The 20,673-nt window shown below is 33.6% G+C and overlaps 1 protein-coding gene across 2 annotated transcripts; it reads left to right on the forward strand.

Annotated features, from left to right (window-relative positions):
* Window positions 1-14,341: 14,341 nt before the first annotated feature.
* On the forward strand, window positions 14,342-20,368 carry LOC129315683 (ABC transporter F family member 1). 2 transcript variants are annotated; one of them, XM_054959589.1, is made up of 6 exons: window positions 14,342-14,625; window positions 14,720-14,963; window positions 16,027-16,100; window positions 16,194-16,404; window positions 16,540-16,774; window positions 18,956-20,368. In XM_054959589.1, the coding sequence occupies exons 2-6, from the start codon at window positions 14,745-14,747 to the stop codon at window positions 20,011-20,013; spliced, it is 1,797 nt and encodes a 598-aa protein (XP_054815564.1). In that variant the 5' UTR covers window positions 14,342-14,625; window positions 14,720-14,744; the 3' UTR covers window positions 20,014-20,368. The 2 variants fall into 2 exon arrangements, with proteins under 2 accessions (XP_054815564.1, XP_054815563.1); XM_054959588.1 differs by having other exon boundaries at window positions 14,343-14,625; window positions 14,738-14,963.
* Window positions 20,369-20,673: the final 305 nt, after the last annotated feature.

A 20,673-nucleotide genomic window follows, 5' to 3' on the forward strand; every position in this document is an offset into this window, starting at 1 on the left:
GAATTCGAAGAGAGTCTGGACCACTTCATGTGTATAGGCACCTTTTATCTTTCTTTTTTTTTTACCAATTAGGTACGTTTTATCTTAAAAGCATATTATGTGTTGGGACATTCCTAGTAATTATGGAGCATATAGGGTTGAGAATTGGATGGGAGAGGCCAGTATTGCTAAACATTGGAGTGGGAGCGGATAAGGATTTCCAGATCTCCGTGATTTTTTTTTTTTTTTAAATTTCCTTTCCCCTTTTCTCATGTCAAAAGCCAGAAAGAGCTAAGTATCCTCATGTCTGCCACACGAATCAGCTGGTCTAAGGCCACGTGACAGAACCCTGCCAAGCACGTGGGATTAGATGTTCCCGCTAATGGAAGGCCGCCACGTGGCCCGTGAATTGAATCTTCACTTGAAAAGACAACGCAACGCTGTCCGTGTGGTTTTCTGGTAATCGAGGGAAATTAAGGGAGGGCCCGTGTACGTATGATTTAGTCGCCGTCGACGAGAGAGGTGACAAAGATACGTATATAAAAGCTGGCCTGTCGATGGGCCTCCCCAATCCTCCACTTCCTTCACTCCTAACCCCAGCTCAAGCCACAGCCTCATGCACGAGCTCCTGTTTAAGCCATCAACTCAACTTGCGGTGTGATATTGTTTCGATGGTAACCGGTCAAGCTCGATAAATTTACGACGCCAATCACATAAAGTTGCCTGTAATAATCGAACTCGTAACATGGCTTCTCTAAGTCTTATCAATAATAGTTGAGTCAATATCAACTCTCAAGCATCATCAATTATTAATTTTCTTATCCCAAGTATATGGTTGAGCCTATTATATATGTGTGCGCGCATTATATTGTGACGAGATCATTTATTTTCAACGTACGAAATTCTTGATGTATAGAGCATCTAGCTCTGGATAAATGAACAGGGGAACATTATTGTTAATCATCACTTAATTGGTTCCGACAAACAGAGGCTGAGTGCCTGGTGGGGGATAAACGAAATGCACAATTGACAGAGACGGTGCTGATGGCATTGAATTTGTTCTCATTTACCTTTCCTGCTTTGATCACTTCTTACAAATAAAATTAAAGTCAAGCACCCTTTTGGCCTTTTCGTATCAAATGACGATAAAAGGAACGCAAAGGGCGAAGTGAGCATGGTTAAGATTTAGCGTGTGTTTAGATTAACAAAGTTGCTTTTGAGGTTAAGATTTAACTAAGATTAACAAATTAAAATTAAAATTATGTAAAAAGTCTGTGACTATAATATAATTTATATTTAGATATATTTTCCTTAAAAATCAGTTGAATGAACTAAAAATTATTTAAATGATTTAATTCAACAGTCAATTAAGGTGTATGATGGCAAAAATGGACATGAATTTTACTGTCTATAATTTTATGATTAATTTGGTATTTTTAGGGGGGGAAACCATAAATTTTTAATTACATTTTTCAAAAAAGGCAGACTTAAAAATATCTAAAATAAATTAATTGTTTAAAAATCATAATTTTTAAAAAGAGTACGAGTGAAATGATAAATTATAGTTTATATATAATTGAAATTTAAGAAATAGTCTAATTTGATCTTCTAAAAAATATTAAACTTTAAATTAAAATTTTCATAAAAATAGTATATATAAAATTAAGTATTATTTATAAATTATAAAAATTTTAAATGAATTAATAAGTTGTAAAAATATTAAATTAATAAATGTTAAGCATGTTTCTGATTTAAGGAGGATTTGGAGCTGACCGAAGGATAGCTATGCAAATGGCGTACGTGGCTCGAGCATGGCTCAAAGAAGAAATAAGGTTATTGTTATGGATAATCACACAAGAAGATTGGTCTTCATTTTTAGGAGCTGTGGCTGGATTGTTGTTGCTTTCTTACGTTGCGAGAAAAATGGAAGCAACTAAGAAGAAAGACCTGGCAAGAAAATAGACCGCGACCAGTGAAGAGGACAACAGAAGGAAGATTCGGTGAGCACTGGCTCACTCCCGGTCGTTAAGACTCAGGATAACAGGAAAGCGCCTTTGTACTGGTTCACTCACAGTGGTTCATTGGACTGTAGCCACCGCACCCACAGTCCCACACCATTCGATTAGTTCTCCTACTCCACAGATGGCAACGGCTTGCAACTTCCTCGACATAGAGGCTAGATGAGTGTTGAGTGGGCTAGGAAGAAGAGAGAAACTTTCTCAACACAGCTAGTGAAAGATTAGGTGGTGACAATGATGTCAAGTGTAATGTCCTTCCCGACATTACCAAATATATAGAACACAAGACACAAGACATTATTATGATAATCAGAATTAAATTAAATTTTTTATATAAGGTTATCATAATATAAGGGTTTAGATAAAAGTTAAGAATTGGAATTCCAAAAAAAATCATTTTTGAAAAGCCGTTTGAATTTAGACTATAGTTCAAAACAAATTATACAAAATAATGTAAGCCTAAAAATCCATAACAACCAGAAGAAAAGCTAATGGAATAGTCTAGAAAAATTCCATATTTTTGCTTCTTTCACCACCACACAAGTCTCACCTGCCACAACGGATGGCACAAAGGGACTACGTCCCTCTCTGTACATTATGCCACAGCGTGCCTACCATGTGTTGCAGCACGCGCCTACTACCATGATAACAAATAACAAATACCTGTCATGACAGCACTCTTGGACTAATTTTTAAAGGTCATCGTTTCATCATTCGACATCAGATTTGAGCAATTCAAGTATTTACATGTAGCTTTTAGAGTCACTAGCTATTGGCACTAGTCTCACACCCAGATACTAAACCAATTGAAAGTTAAACACCCAAATATAAAATGATCTATTTTCTTTTTAAAGCAACAATTAAGGTGTCCAAACTCACATACTAAGTTCTAATAACCATAAAACTACTTAAACAAATTCAAATAAATCACAAACAATCTTATTAAACAATTAAACTACAGTAATAACACTCTAGACACAAGTTGGCCATCTAAACCTTAAATTTAGCATAATACAAGAGAGTACAACAATTTAACATATACAGCTTATTGGCCATTCAAATACCGACCTCTCACAACCATCACATCACAATTACAACATTTCAGGTCAAGATACCCACCGTTTATAATAGAATTTATGCAAGTGACAATATAATGGCTTTATGATCTAAGTTGCTATAAAAATAATTAATTCATTGCAAAACTAAAAGAAAGAGAGGAAACTCTATAATTATAGATCCCTCAATGCTTAATAACACCTTCCTTCCACCTATTAGAGTCTTCTCCAATAAAATGTAATCATAGGATGAGTTGAGAACTAAATAGTTAAATAATCTAAACAAATTACTCATGTGTAGAACAGTTAGTGAGCATGTGAAGTGACATTGAAATATATCAATATATTATAGAAATCTATTCCCCAAGTGAATCCTTATGAACAGTAACTCAGGGTAATATTGGCATTTTAAAGACATGCAAAATATGGCTCCTTCACGTGTCTTGAAGAATATAAAGGAGGTTAGGGGCTTTTTTGGTTTTTCATAGTTTAATGCTAGTGGACAAAAAGTTATTTCATAATCCTTAGAAAGGAGCACCCCTTTATCTGATGGTTACTCATAATTACCCCCTGGACAAAGGAAGAATCATTATTAAAGCTGTTTCCTACTTTTTGACTAAATGACCATGCTTTTGCTTCCTTCCTTCAAAAAAAAATTACATTTATCGATTTCCAAGACTGGTGACAATTAAAGCTGTCAACACCGCTTATTCAATCGAAGCAAAATGTCCCTTTCTCTCAAAAACCCTACCGAGATGGAATGGACTCCATTGTCTGTGCCTTACATCGTCGTTCACTCATATTCTTTAGAAATAGCTCTCGGTAAATTTCCCACTTTCCTTCCATGCTAGCACGCTATTCTCTTCAAACCCACCGGTTATACTCCAAATTGTTTATCTTAGAAGCCAGTCTGTCTGCTTCTCCTGGATCTTTACCTTCATTCGCCCATATCATCTCCACCGTCAGGTTTTTCAACCATCTTTGTAGTTTTTTTATTCCATAGTATGGCTTCATCTAACCCCATGGATTCAGACGCACACCATTATGATATGCTCAATAGTCTTGATCTCACCAAGATCAGTTGGCATATACTTGTGAAGGTAGACCATATTTATCCTTGCGTTGGTGATGAAGTTTATGAGCTTGATCTCGGTTACCCTAAGCATGCACGGTCCATCAACCTTATGGTATTCGATGCATAGGTATTTTTACTTTAACCGTTTATATTTTTATTCTCATAGATCCATTATACATTTAACTTTTCTTTCTTTCCTTAAAATATCTTAAGGGTATTCGAATAGAAGTATTGATTAAGGGCCCTGAGATGTTGGCTTGGTTTAGGAACCGGTTTAAAGTTGATAAAACTTATAACATCACAAACCTATAAGTGAACAGGGGAGGTCAACCTGTTCATAGGAAGTATCACATTTCATTCATACCCTAATCAAAAACTTTAAATCATTACACAATCCATAAACTTAGATTTATAAACTTAATTTAACTCCCTAAGAACTTAATTGAGGTATTAAGTTCAATCACAACCCAAGAAAAACAAAAATCAAATGCCACCTTGCCCCAAACATTTAGAAATTCACATCAAGGGGAAAGGAGAGGTATAGGAAGCTTATTCAAAGATAAATCTTACTCCAAATACTTTCAAATTGCTCCTAATATCAAGCCTTAGCACGCACCAGTCCTTCCTCCATCGCTTCTCTTATTTTCTTTCTTTTCTTTCCTCTAAAATCAAATGCAATCTCATGTTTGATAAAACTAGATTTTTGTCTATCCACCACGACGCACAACGTGTCTGCTATAGTTGATGCCATAAATTAGCCTAGCATAATTTTTAGCCCCTTTCTATGCCTCGGTTTGCTTGAACTTCAGCTTAGCCATCTTCTAAGGCTATCTAATGATCTAAAAACTATATTAGTCATCTAAAATATCATTAATTCATAATTCTCTTATTTTGACAAATTTAACCTTCTAAATACTTAAAATTTCAAAATTTAAAATTTAGGATGTTACATCGAGCACAATCTTTGGTCATATTTGCAGTGAGGGATCAAACAACATCAACATGGTAGGTGAGCACATTTATAAAGGCAGAGACTTTGAAGGCAAAAGAGGAGAGATCAACTTCTCATAAATAAAGAGACATTATAACAGAAAAGGCTTTTTACAGCTGTTAAAAAATACTTTTTACATTAGTTTATATAGGAATGTTATTCTAAGGGGTGTCTACATTGGTTGTAAAACTGATGTAGAAAAGTATTTTCCTTACTTGGTTGTCAAAAAGGCTAGGCAGACAATAACCTAGAGTCACTAATATAAATTTCAAACATAAATGTAATGTATGTCCTTGAGTTAGAAATAAGTTATATTCTACCACATAAAAATAGAAAGAGGCTACACAAGATACAATCTAGTGCTAAGCCTTTGGATGAGATAAACATCTCAATAACTAAAAAATCATAATTTTTAACATATACATGCATAAGCATCAAGAGCATGTAATGAAGGTAAATTATAACATTAAATCATAATAAAAAATTTAAGTATGCGTGATAAACTGATTTCCCACGTTATCTTCTCCTCATTCCTTCTAACTGAGTCCATAGGCTATAATTCATAATAGCACAAATTCGTGTGACCAGATTAGCCCAAGTTCTCTAGTGTTAAAGGGGTAACCCAGCCAAAGGTCTGCTTTTTAACTTAGATCATGAACTCCCTTACTAAACTAATTTCCCACAGGGTGTCATAATTATTATCAGTAACACATACCCACTCCCAGAGTGAGTATTATTAGATATGCCAGAATCACACTAAACTCCCATCAGAGCTAGAATCGGTAATTCAGGCAGGCCGGCTTAGGAATAAAAGTAGATAATTAAATTCACATGGTAAGAATTCCATTAGAGCTTGATAGTTTGCTTAGGTTTATTATATTTATTGTCCTACTGGTTTAAAAAGGAACTCGAACATAGCTAGTTATTAACTTGTTCAATGAGAAGGCTAGTTTAAGGAGAATGACACCCCATAGCGTGAGAGATGGGAGAAACCATGACCTATTAGTGAGTTGATAAACCTTAGTCGAGTAGCCTCCCATGTATGTTTTGGCTTGGGTAGTCTCAATTTATCAATGGTCTTATTATGTTATAGCCTACAATTTCATGATAAAGGCATAAAAAAGATATAAGAAAGGTGTGATCATGCATATAGTGATAAAAGGGCACATGGTTATATATATTGTATGAAAATTATGAGATTAGTCTTATATCCATATGAAAATGTGTTAATAAGTCATTATCTTCTGAATACATGCCAATGTGAATGAGAATTGTGATTTAGTATTTTCTTGATCATGCTAAATGAATTGAGAATAATATCCTTACTAATTACATTTAAATTGATTAACATGTAGTAGTATGAGTTAGAGGGACCTTAGTAATTAAGTGATTGTACCCATCCCACTATCTTTAATACAACAGGAACTACCTCAAGGGGACAAGACAAAGTAAAACAGCCTGAGGCATAGGATTAATATCCTATTAGTAGGCCTCCTTTTCTTTTTGAGTATTAATGTGTATACTTCAACATGAAAATTTCAGCTAGGGATAATTCATGTTGTGACTTACTTGCACTATATATTTTGTTAAACTATATAGTGTATTTTGGCCTCTAGAGTGTATATGTATTGATTGTGAGATCTAGAGCAAAGTAAAATACTAGTCCAAGTAAGGGTTTAGTAAGATACTTGATTGATGATGATTAATTGTTGAAATGTTAGATTAGAGCTCCCATTCTGTTTTTGAGATTAAGGGGTTGAACAATGAAATGTATTTCATAAGTATTGTTAGTGATGTGATGTATTGCACAGGTCCATCTTAGTCCATTAAATATGGTTTAGGTGGTGTTTGTAGCTTTTGATTTATGGTAAGAGTGTTAACCTTTAAAATTTCATATTATTTTATCATATTTTCCTTAGATTTGAATCCATTTTAGCTCAATTGTATATATTTTTATTGATCAAATTAGGAAAATATGTATTTTGCTTTAGGTTTGCATTCTTAGCTTTAATTTTAATATTTTTTGCCTAACTTTGTGTTATTTTGGTTTAATATTTGATTAGATACATTTTTAGAGCTTTATTGATATTTAAAGAAGGCTTTTGGATGAAGAAATTAAGCGTAAAAAAGATAAATTTAATTAAGTGCAAAAATAGTTTAAAACTTCCAAAATTGTCATAAAGTCGCAACTTTAATTTGCAAATTTCACCACTGTCAGAAAAATGCTACGTTTTATTTATCAGAAATTTGTTAGCTAGGACATATATATGCTGAGAGCTCAATCCAGAAACATTTTTCAAACTTTGAACAACCATTTGGAGCTTTATGTGTTAGGGTTTAGGCATTGAAGGAGTTGGGTCCAAGAGAATGGAGGTTTGAATACATTTGAAGCTCGTTTTCTTCAGTTTTTCTATTTCTCTTCTCTTTCCTCTCTTATATTCTAATATAGACCCAAATATTTCATGTATTTATATCTTTTGGATGATTATAGGTAGCTAAACACTTTGTTCTAGAGTTATTTAGAACCCTTGTATTGAATTAACACTATGTTCCTCCTCTCTTTTTGTGATTAATGATATATATATATATATTTATTTATTTTACTCTTTCCTTGATGATTTTAAGTGATTGACCACTATTTAGATATTGGGTTTACTTAATTGATACTTGAGAGGGTTAGTTTGAGTATAGAATTTGGGTAAAATAGTGTAAGAACTTGATAATTGCATGTTGAATGGATGGTTTTGCTAGTAAGATAGAGATATACTTGCTAGTCTTGCATAGCCACATTAGAATTAGAGCTAAAAATTGAGTTTTATTAATTGTAACAAGAGATTGCACAATTAATTTAACTAAAAACTTATTCATAACTTGAGAGAGCTTGTTTAAATATTTTTAAAACCTGAGGTTAGTACTTATTTTTTATTAAAAGCATTTATCGAAAGAGGTAATTTTGGTGTTATGAGATACAAGGAGGATAAATAATCCTATATCCAAATTTGTGCTTGAAGTATGTGAATCAATTTATTTTCTTTATTTTCTAGTATTAATTTAGTTTGCAAAATCATGTTCACCTAATTATATTTGGCTCAACTTAGTTGAACTCACTTAGTCTTTTACTTGATTGTCATTTTTAAACAAATTCTTGAGAGAATGATACTTTATTCATCTTATATTACTTATTACGATCCGTGCATTTGCGGTGAGCAAGAAAGAGTTTTAGGCACTTAAGGCTTGTGTAATTGTGAAAAAAGTAAATTTTAAAATGAGCATTTAACTTTTGACTGAAAAATAATTTGAGTGTGAAACCAAAGTCATTAGCTAGAGCTAGAAGAAATCTCTCTATAAATATCTAGATCGCTTCAATCAAATGTCAAATGAAGAAATGTGATGCATTTAAAGTTCACCCAGTTGTTGTCAAATGACAACAACATTTGTTGTAAAAAACTGTGCAATATGCCATGGTACATGGCATAGAGGCTCACAAGTCACGGCATAGATGTGACAAGCCATGGCGCATGCCTCATTTTCTGCACTAATTCACTGTTTTTTAATTCCACGCAAATGCATCAATTCTTTTAAGATCCCATACTTCTGCATATAAATTTAACTCTACTTTTCAATTGTAAAGATCTTTTGGGATATTTTAAATATTAAAAACCTGGGATCCCATTTGTGAAATTTAATAAATTGATAATTACCATGATGTTTAGAACTTGGGAAGAATTAGTAAAGGTGACTTTACTCGTCTAATTTGGAGATTTTACATGTATGATTCTCACGAGCATATATGCTTACCCTTATGGAGAAAAGAAAGTTGCTCACACTCATGTGGGGAAAATTCACTCATTAATAAAGATTAAACTCTTCGAGTCTTGAATTTGCTTACTCATATAGAGAAAATCAAGCTGTTCACACTGCCTTGAGTCATTTGGAGCTCCATTTTACTTTGTTTGGATTGTTGTGATTGAAGCTTCATCTCTTCTTAGAAAACTCCCAAATAGCTGGCGGACATCTTCTTTAAAAGTGAACAAGTCAGGTCATTAAAAAGGAAGCAGAGACCATCTGAGTCATTTGTCTCATCAAAATTTGCTATGTTATCAGTGTTAAGAACTTCCATGCCACACTTCCTTTGCCAATACAAACCTAATTCTTTCAGATCAGACAACAGTAAATATTAAATACAATTGTCTAGAAAGTTTTGTGTTAAGCTCTTAAACTAACATATTACTTGTGTGTCAAATGGAGTAAGTTTTATGTCAAACAAAGAAATTCAATCTATCTAATAAACTTTATTGATAAAAAAAATACCTAATAAACTTTGGTGTCCCTTAAAAATTTTCTTGCATTTTATATTAAATTAAAGATGTAATCAAATAAATCTTTCATATGTCTAATATAGCAACTTCATTATTATTATTCAAGGTCTTGAATATATCTTTATTTAAAATTCATCATGCAATTATTTTTCTAAATTTTAGTTTAATATCAAATTTTAAAAAATTCCGCTCACATTTGTATGTTTTCAAAATTGTGCAACACATGACATTCAAACTAGATAGTGTTATTGACATTTTTCAAATGTACTCATTTAGTAAGTTTTATTAATAAAATTTGTCTAATACTCTCTCCGTTAAAAAATATAAGACATTTTTAATAAAATTTTACCTTCAATAAAATAGTTATCTACTTTCAAATTAACTCTATCTTTCTATATTCATCTCTTTCAAACACCTTATAATAAATACAAAATCATTATTAATAGGGTTATTTTTTTTTAAAAAAAAGGCAATGATTATATCTCGAAAGATTAAAAATACTTTATATTTTTGAACAAAGAGAGTATATGACAACACTTAAAATTAAATTAAAGAAATTTATTCCACAACTTTACATATTTTAAGTTATAAATGAATAAAATATGAAATTGATACAATTGCATATATATCTACAAAATATTAAAAGACAGGCTAACACTCTTCTTGACCAACATTCATGTTGAGATCATTCTTTCCATTATAAATTCATTGTTCAATTGTTATAATAAAATTACACTTAAAATAAGTTAATTAATTTAAAAAAGTAAAACAATTTTGTAAATTTTCTTGAATAGTACTTAGGTCATCGTTTTGTGAATACATATCATAATGTTGTTTGTGAATAATGTTGTAACTCGTTTATATTTTTAAAAGATCATTTCAAATAAATTAACCTTCTTCAATAAGTTGTTAAGATATTTATTTGTTTAATTTTTTCAATTACAAGTTCGTGCAACGCACGGGATTTAATTTAATTAAAAAATGAGCATTCAGTTTCATTGATCATCACCTTGATGAACATTATGGTGCTTATTGAGGGTAATGAGATTTAAACTATTTAGATTTAAAATTTTGTTTTATATTTTTATTGTATATTTATTAAAATAAAAATTTATATTAATTATGAAAATTTTAATAATTCTATTTTATATTTGGATAGTCTAGTTTAATATGGATAATTCAAGTTTAATATTAATATTTTTATAATTTTCATAAATTGATGTGCAAATTTATTCTTTGTTTATTCCGTTACTTGGTATCTTGAAAAACTTGATAGTATTATTAACTCCCACCTAGATTAATCTAAACTCTCGCTGTGTAGGATCGTTATTACTAATGGTGATCTCATGAGCGTCTTGAGAATTTTGTTAACATATTTATTTAATACAATTGCTCATTCTAGGACTCATACTTGAGACCATATGATAAGTTGATTTAACTTCTTTGACTAGGTGAACCAATCGCCCCTCGATATATACAAATTTATTTTAAACAATCTAGATTTTAAAAGTTTAGCTTGCAATTAAAAAAAAAATTCTTTAAGCACCAGTTTGGAGATTATCTTTATTTGTAATATTCTGTTCACCAAATAAAAATGTACAAATGTTATAAAATTGTTAATATTAAATATGGATTATATCAGTCAAAAAAAGGATTATTGATAATATATCTGGATAGTCAATTAATTAATAAAATTCTTTAATCTTAAACTGGATTAAATCTGCTCTGTCTAATGTTTAGATTAACGATGATGAACGAATTTACCAAATTATTTTATTAATTTTTATTTAAATAAATATAAAATAAGACTTTAAATTTAGATAGTCCAAATCTTATCATCCTAATAAGTATCATGATATAGCGATTAAAGCTATCAATAAGGGCCGAGCTTATCGGGCCAATCCTTTTAAATTTGAAAATAGCTAGGGCTTAGTTGCTACTTTAGGGTGGAAATTAAAATGGTAGTTTAGGTTTAAAAGGACCAATTCTTTTAAGCCATTTTATTATTTTTAAAAAATTCAATATGAAAAAAAAATAAAAGACTAAGTATGTAACTAAAAGAAATGAAAACTCTAGACTCATTCTTCTCTTCCTCATTCATTTATCAAGATTTAGTTGATGATACTTGTAAAATCTAATTTTTATTGGTGTTGATTTTGGTATTACTATTTGCTATTAAATTTGAATGTTTAAGTTTTACATATTTATTGTGGCATGAAATGATTTAAATTTATTTTCCTAAATTTAATTTGATGTGTAATAACTTTTTTAAGATTAAAAATTTTTTTAAGTTTTTATATTAAAAGAAGGAGGGTTGAAGCCCACAAGACTGAGTTAAGATTGGGCGTTAGAAAATGAAGCCCTTAAATATAATTGGACTCTTTAGATCTTTAGGACTGGCCTTTGGTCCTTAGCTGCTCTATTGGTGATGGGCACTCAGAATTGAACGCCCTTGAATATTTTGAGATGAAAAATTGAATGCTTGCTCCATTTTGTGAATTTTATTAGCTAAGAGGTTTAAAAGTGACAGGATCCTAATTGAGGGCATAACATAATGAGAGATGGTAAATGAGGAGAAAACATCATCTAATTTGTCCAACATACCCAGCTGGTAAGGTCAAGTTCGAGCAGTGCCTAAGGGAGTTTAAACCCGCGTGAATCATAGCAGCCAAAAAAAGGGCTTGTAGACCAGCCTGCTGTTTATTTTATTTCATTGAGGTCATTTCACTAATTTGCTTTTTCCTGATCCTCTCCATCTTCATGTGTCTAAATGCATCATCATTTCCGATGAATCCCTACTCGTAAGACTCTACTAAGGTTACTAATGATACCTGGTACCTATGACGAGTTTCAGTTTTTTTTGTTCTTTTTAATTATTCTCTCTCTTTTTATTTATTATTTGAAATTTTAAACATGCCAGCCTATAGGTTTGCCAAGTTCGAGCCTATTTGAGTCTAGAAACGACACATTTAGCTTGGCAAAGTAAATTACAAGTAGAGCCGAGAAGACGAGCTAAGCCCATCGGGTTAGCCCATTTAAGCCCGTATAATAGTAGGGCTGGGCTTGCAAATATGGCTCCGAAATGATAAATTGAGCTTAAACGGGCTGGCCCTGCAGGGCTGAGGACTAGCCTGTTTAAATCCGTATGTATATATTTGTTTTAATTAATTCTCATGGCTTTCACTCTTTTTAGACTTAAAAAAAAATAAACTAAATCTTACTCCACATCACACGTCAGCCCGTATCTATTAATGATGGAAGGCAAACAAAAAAGGAAAAATAGTAATGAAGAATCACTGATCAAAACTTATATTAGTCAAGGATCACTTGTTGTTAAAATTTGAATAAATACTTGTGGATTTGGGTTAGCTTTTATCAATAAATATTCATTTAGATTTTAATAATAACTCATTTTAAATTAACAACAATTCATTATAGCTTGTTTTCTATTAAAGTTTTGACAACAACTGGTCCTTAATTGATATAAATTTCATATAAAAATCCTTAGTTGCCATTTTCCAAAAAAAAACATACAACCTTAAATCCCTTAATTCATCTAGATTTATGATAATGATTCATTTAGTTCAACATTTATTCTTCTTTCTTCAATATGCTTCTCGCCTTTTTGCCACTGCAAGTTGTTCTTACTCTTCAGCAAGTCATTGCATCGCCATCCCCGTCCCTGTCATTGCAACTCACAAGTTATCCTTGCTTCTGTTTTTGCTCACTCTTCAGTTGTCCTTATTGCTCACTCCGATAGTGCTCCCTCCCAAGAGCCAAGTCTCAACAATGCTCGACTAGTTAACGCTCGTTGTCATTGATATCCTAAAGTCCTCTCGTCAGTTATCATGCTTGTGCATTCGTGTCTTATGAGCTAAGCTCTATTTGAGGCACATATTATGCTCGTGCTCTTTGTTTTTCTCAGTCTCCTAGTCCTATATCTCAGTCCCTCAATCTCATCTAATCTTGATTGGGTGTTTGTTAGCTTAGCCGATCCATTACTTATTGCTTTATTATCATTTCATTTGTGTTTTTCGTTTATTTAAATGTTATTTAGTTAGTTTTTTTTGGTAGCTTTCTTGATAAGATATTATATTAGAATGAATTAATTTTTTGTTTGATTAAACAATTTAAAAAAACAATAAAAATAACTAAAGGGCCTAGAGCCAGCAGGGCTAGCCTTGAACCCATTATGTCTAGGGTCGGGCTTTGCATATTATAGTCTTATGGGAAACTTGAGTTTAAATGAGCTGGTTCTTTTAAACCTAAACCCGTTAAGGGTTGGCCTTATAAGGTCAGGCTGGTTCTTTTTTTTAACTCTAATTACAAGAAATGAATTGATCTATAACTAGGTTTGTACTCCCAAGTGCTGCCCGAGGTGACTATTAAAGCTTGGATTGCAGCCGTATGTGGGTGGGATGAAGTTATTTGCCACGTCACTCAAATATTTGTTCCATTCCGTTTACCCCTTTTCTATTTTAATTTTGGGGTGAGGAAGGTAAATCACGATAATGAGTTAAAAGCTAATTAATTAAAGATCGAACCAGAGGATTCTGCCTCTTGAAAATGATGTCAAGGGTCAAGGGAGCACCCTTTGTGCCCTTTTTTTTTTGTTGGCAAAAAGAAAAAAAGAAAAAAGAAATCACGTGCAGGAGTTTTTTGTTCATGATGTACATTCACCAAAAAAAAAAAAGAAGACTATTTTTAAAAGATCATATTTTTGGTCTGTACTATCTGAGGCGGTTTAATTGGGTTGTTAACCTTCTTTTGTGTGGACCTATTTGTTTGGGCCTAAACCCATTTGGAAAGGAACGACGTCGTCGCTTGCAATGATTACGAAGCTCTTGTTGCCATTGCGGTGGCTGGTGCATGATATTAGGTCTGATTTTTTAGCCACCCCCCTCTTGAGTCTTGTTCTATCGGAGAGAGATTCACTCGCCTGGCCTGAGACCGAGAGTCGCAGTTTCACTCGGATACGCAATCATAGTTTCCCAAATCGGACTTCGCTAGCGCCGGGACACGTGTAACCCCTCCCCTCTATATATTTTTATCTTCCGGGCCTCCATCTTACGAGGTCCTTCTTCTCCATTCCGAGCTTACAGACCCGCTGCCTCCAAACCCTAGATCTAACTTTATTTTGTTTCTCATCTAGTCACCGATCTCATCTTTCGCTCCTCGCTTTTCTAAGGTGCCTGATTTTAAACCGACTGATTTTGTTTTTGTTTTTATAATTATAATTATAACTACAACTACAATTATTTTTTGCTGTATGGTTCACGGAGTGGGTCTGCTACTCACAGGTTAAGGATGGTGTCGGACGCGAGTAAGAAGAAGGCAGCGCAAAAGAAGGCTGCCGCTGCTGCTAAGAGAGGAGGGAAGGCCGCCGCCGCCGCCTCATCAAAAGGGGCGGCATCGGAGGCTCAGAAGGCTGCCGATAAGCTTGCCAATGGAGTTGGTGAAATCCAGATATCCGATCGTACGTGCACGGGCGTCCTCTGTTCTCATCCTCTTTCGAGGGATATTCGGGTGAGTTGTTTTTTGTTATTATCGAGAATGATTTAATAGAAGATGCTGCTTCACGCTTTGTGTCCTTCCAGATGAGTTCTTTAGTTATATAGAGAAGGACGTTTGATTGAGTGATTGGTTAGCGGGCATGTCACCCTAAGGGCAAGATTATGAACCTTTATGCATGTTGAGGAAAGAAAAACTACTGCGATTGTTAATGTTTGCTAGTAACGCAAGATATATTCTTTTGAATTGATTAATTAATAAGATGGATTATATACCTGGTGAAAGAGCAAAGCGGGGCACAATTTAAAGCGCTGAGAAAGTAAATAAACACATTAAAGTGAAGGAAGATAAACTTACTCAGTCAATCCAATAATGGAAGATATAGGGGCCATATTTTGCAATATTAATATCATGATTCATCTTTGGTCGAAAAAGAAAAAATATTATGATTCGTCCGTGACATTTGATTTCCTTGTCCATGCTGGTGAGTTGTAAGTATAACTGGGAAGGAAGCGTCCATTTAGGTTCCACAATTTCTTCATCTTGATAGTGCAGGCTTTCTGAATTGTTCTTCACATTCCCAATCTAGCAACTCTTATTTTTTTAGCTTATTTTTTCTAGCTTGGGTGCACCTAGCTGAGCTTCTGGGTCTGTAGCCTGGTCATTCTACCATGTTGCAATCTAAGAGGCACTGAGACGGTACGGCATGTGTTTATATATATATATATATATGTATCTACATATATTATATGAACAAATTAGCACCTGAAAATTTAAACAACATAAAGGAAAGTAGTGTCTTATGCAGACATTTCTAATGTAAAATCCAATGTCGATAACAGATTATAATGAAAACATTAAACAAATCAAAACTAGGGTTTCAATTGAAATTGAAAGTCAGTTGTCATCTTTATTCTCAATTGCTTGCCTTTTTCCCCTGCAATGGAGGTAGGTGTTAGGTGTGAGATTAAAGAAATGATCTGTACCCTGCTGCATTAATCATAGCTAATTGTTTTCAATTGTTAATGCTGTAATGATTGGCCTCATATTGATGCACTTGTATGTTTCATACTGACAGATAGAGTCTCTATCGGTTACTTTTCATGGACATGATCTCATAGTTGATTCTGAATTGGAGCTAAATTATGGAAGGTTTGTCCTTGTCACTGATCTATCTTGAATCAGAATGTTATCATCTATGCATGTAATTGTTATTGATGATCATGATTTGTTATAACTTTTCAGACGCTATGGTCTACTTGGATTGAATGGTTGTGGAAAATCTACTCTCCTTACAGCATTAGGTTGCCGGGAGCTTCCAATTCCTGATCACATGGATATTTATCACCTTACTAGAGAAATTGAAGCTTCTGACATGTCTGCATTGGCAGCTGTTATAAGCTGTGATGAGGAAAGGTTGAGATTGGAGAAAGAAGCTGAAGTTTTGGCAGCACAGGTGGGTGGCTGGCAGAAAGCTGTGATAAACTTCTAAATTTCCAACCTCTTTGCATGCTTCTTTCCTTGTTAATTTTTTTTTTGGGGGCTTTGGATTCATGCCAACTTATTAATGATTTTTTTTTTAATTCTCTAGGAAGATGGAGGTGGTGAAAGTCTTGAACGTGTTTATGAACGGTTGGAAGCTATTGATGCATCAACTGCAGAAAAGCGTGCTGCTGAAATTTTACATGGCCTTGGTTTTAACAAGCAGATGCAAGCAAAGAAGACACGTGATTTTTCTGGTGGTTGGAGAATGAGGATTGCTTTAGCACGAGCTCTATTTATGAACCCAACCATTCTTTTACTTGATGAACCAACTAATCATCTAGGTATGCTTGTGCTCCATTTATTTTTAACTAATTGGGTGTTGTTAACGTGGGATGTGCGATGCATCAATTGAGCATGTGATGCTTATCTATGTTGACATTGTTTGTTTTAAATTAAACATTCTTTGGGTTAAATGGCATTTTTACCTCTATACTTTCCTTTGAGGAGTGTTGGGCACCCTGTACTAATAAGTGTGGCATTTTGTCCCCAAACCATTTTTCGGAGGAGCAAAAATCTCTTTCTGTCAATGGATCACTAATTGAGAGGGATTCTTGCTCTTTTAAAAAATGGTTTAGGGGGGAAAATGCCTCATTTATTAGTTTAGGGTGCCTAGTACTCTTTGAAGGAAAATATGGGGATAAAAATGCACTTTAACCCACATTCTTTTCATGCTTTAGTAGAGTCAATTATGTCTCTATCAAATGAAAGGCATTATCATTATTGGTTGGATGGGTATAGTTTCTCTTTACATGTATGGTGTAAATATATCAGTTCTCTGAATGCCGTTGAGGCCATTATTTTGTATTTTGAATTTCTTTATGAACTTGTACTATCTTCTGGGTTTTATCATCTGACTGCGAGTTGTTCTTTCAATCATTGTCTTGATATGTATGTCGTGTTCATTTCTTTCTATGCACCTGAAATGAAACAGCTAATTATACTGAAACTTGGGTAATTAGGCCGGCTACTTGCTGTGCTTTTGAATTGAAACTTTATACTTGTTTGTCTTGCTGTATATTGAATTTATTTCGTTTAACGCACCTGAAAAGAAATAACTAATTATACTGCAACTTGGTTAATTTGGCCTTCTGGTTGCTTTATTTTCAAATTGATTGTGTTTAGTTTTTAATTTATCAAAAGTCCATTTGTTGAAAATTTATTTGGCAAAAGTTAGTTTAGTGGAAGTCAATTGTTGTAACAAAATTTATGTTGGGATTTATTTTTTCAAAAGTTAATTTGATAAATTGAAAGTTGTTTGAGTTATGATAATAAAATGTACTTTTAAATATGCAATTACTAAAAAAGACATTAATTTATCATAATTTATAATTGTTGTTATACAAATGTATTATATTTGAAATGTGATAAAAATTTTAAATAACATAAACTTGGATAGGGTTAATGGGCATCCTATATCCTAAAATATTGCGCTAATAACATCTTGGACCTTGAACTCTAAAAATGTGCAAAAGCTCCCCTTAACTTTCAAATTTTGAGCGCTTAAAGCCTTGCTGTTAAGTTGGAGACAATGACTGTTATTTTTGTAGTTGTGGCGTCTAGTTGTACATTGATGCAGCATTTATTTTGACTCTTAAAAATAGCGGCAGCTTTTTTCAACTTAATGGCGGGGTTTCAAGTGCTCAAGATTTAGAAATTGAGGGGAGTTTTTGCACCCCCTCAAGAGTTTAGGAACTAGGATGCTATTTGAACAATAGTTTAAGGTTTAGGATTTAGGATGCTCATTAATCCAATTTGATATTTTAAATAATAAAAATAAAAAAAATATAAAGTTTGACATTTTGAAAAAATTATATAATAGATAGTTCAACATATATTAATATTTAAAATTAACATTATTTAAAAGATATATATGATAATTTTTTTTATTTAAAAAATGTTTAACCAATTGGACAAACCTTTGTTGGTTAATAACAAAATTTGATATATTAATTAATAACAATACAAAATATAAAATTTGATGTATTAGACAAAAATTAGATAAATAGTTGAATGTAGATCAACACTGAAAATTAACTAAGATTAATTATTTAATCTATAATGCTAAAAACTTGATCTCTAATAATAGTTATTATTGTTTAAATGATAATTATATTTTTAATAAATTAACAATAGTTTTTAATGGAAGAATAATAGATTAAAGGGGTAGCCCGGTCAAACAATATCCCACTTTTCAAATCTTTTCTCAAGTTACTTTTTCAAATCCACATCCAAATCACTTTAGGAAGTACTTTTCAAAAACACATTTATCTGCGCATCTAGTGCTCAAATAACATGCCCCATGTCAGATGCTAGGAATTGCTTCCTGGATGTGAAATGTGGTGTGCCCAAACATGCCCTGAATCTTTATATTTGTTCAGTATGTTTCTAGCTGGTATCAATATTTCTGTCATTTTTTGTGCCTTTGTCTCAGGAATGACTTTGTAGTTATGATTTGTTTGCAGATCTGGAAGCATGTGTATGGCTGGAGGAAAATTTGAAGAAGTTTGATCGCATCCTGGTGGTTGTTTCACACTCTCAAGATTTTCTCAATGGCGTCTGCACAAACATCATCCACATGCAAAACAGAAAGCTGAAGCTCTACACTGGTAACTATGATCAATATGTTCAGACACGTGCTGAATTGGAAGAAAACCAGATGAAGCAGTACAAGTGGGAACAGGAGCAGATTGCTTCAATGAAGGAATATATTGCTCGATTTGGGCATGGATCTGCCAAGCTAGCTCGCCAAGCACAGAGTAAAGAGAAAACGCTGGCAAAAATGGAACGAGGTGGACTTACTGAGAAGGTTGTCAAAGACAAAGTTTTGGTATTCCGCTTTGCTGATGTGGGAAAGCTTCCCCCACCTGTGCTTCAGTTTGTCGAGGTGACTTTTGGTTACACCCCAGATAATCTCATCTACAAAAATCTTGACTTTGGGGTGGACTTAGACTCTAGGATTGCGCTTGTTGGGCCCAATGGAGCTGGGAAGAGTACACTGCTGAAGCTAATGACTGGGGATCTGGCTCCTATTGATGGCATGGTTCGACGACATAACCATCTTCGCATAGCACAATTTCACCAGCACTTGGCTGAAAAGCTAGACATGGAACTGTCTGCTCTCCAGTTTATGATCAAAGAGTACCCTGGAAATGAGGAAGAGAAAATGAGGGCAGCTATTGGGAAGTTTGGACTGTCAGGTAAAGCTCAGGTGATGCCTATGAAGAATTTATCAGACGGCCAGAGGAGCAGGGTAATTTTTGCTTGGTTAGCTTGGAGGCAGCCTCACTTGCTGCTTCTGGATGAACCGACTAACCATTTGGATATTGAGACAATTGACTCTTTGGCTGAGGCATTGAATGAATGGGATGGTGGGATGGTGCTTGTTAGCCATGATTTTAGGCTCATAAATCAGGTGGCCCATGAGATATGGGTGTGTGCAGATCAAGCTGTGACCAGATGGGAGGGTGACATTATGGACTTCAAGGAGCATCTAAGGTCAAAGGCAGGTCTATCTGATTGAAGCAGATACTGGGACTCCAGATCGGTAGCGGATATATTGGTTTCAGTGCTTATATCACTAATAGTGGATGTTGCCGCTTGAGTTGGATTTTTGTCGGGTGATGAAAGTCGAGTTAAATGGCAGAATTGGTTCATACGTCTTGGTCATTCTTAAAAACCGGGATGGATGCCCTCACCCGCGAATTAGATTGGTGCTATTTTCATTTTTCAGTTCTGGTTGTTCTTAATTAAATAGCTTTGGTTATTGACCAAATTTATGGATCACGGGGTTGTCATTCATTATGATAATTAATATGCCTGTCTGAATCTTGTACGCGGCTTAGAATATTAGTTAAATAAATGTTTTGCCGAGAGTATAGAGGTATTAGTTATTGCTCTTTCTTGATGTGTAGGTCATGAACACCTCAGTTCATGACGGTATGTCCGGTGAAAGGAACAATTATCAACAGTACTTGCTCATGTGGCAGCTCGTGTGTGGACCTAAAATAACCTGGAGCTGTCTCTGGCGATGACAATAAGCTCTAGAATGTACGCATGAATTAATGTGCCGAAGTTCTGCGTTGTGGAAGGGAGGTTGGTTTTATATTAGGATGTGCTTTGAGTGGATTTAGTTCTCGCAATATCCTAGAGAAACATTTATTTAATTACTATTGGTTTTACG

This window comes from Prosopis cineraria, unplaced genomic scaffold, assembly GCF_029017545.1.
Source record: "Prosopis cineraria cultivar Desert tree isolate PC_DT_omini unplaced genomic scaffold, ASM2901754v1 PC7, whole genome shotgun sequence".
NCBI classification, from domain to species: domain Eukaryota; kingdom Viridiplantae; phylum Streptophyta; class Magnoliopsida; order Fabales; family Fabaceae; genus Prosopis; species Prosopis cineraria.

Bases quoted from the DNA above. Each gene is read 5' to 3' on its own strand.
- LOC129315683 (XM_054959589.1), top strand. From the start codon at position 14,745: ATGGTGTCGGACGCGAGTAAGAAGAAGGCAGCGCAAAAGAAGGCTGCC. The intron at 14,964-16,026 runs GTGAGTTGTTTT...TCATACTGACAG, and splicing joins CTCTTTCGAGGGATATTCGG to ATAGAGTCTCTATCGGTTAC. The intron at 16,405-16,539 runs GTGGGTGGCTGG...TTAATTCTCTAG, and splicing joins CTGAAGTTTTGGCAGCACAG to GAAGATGGAGGTGGTGAAAG.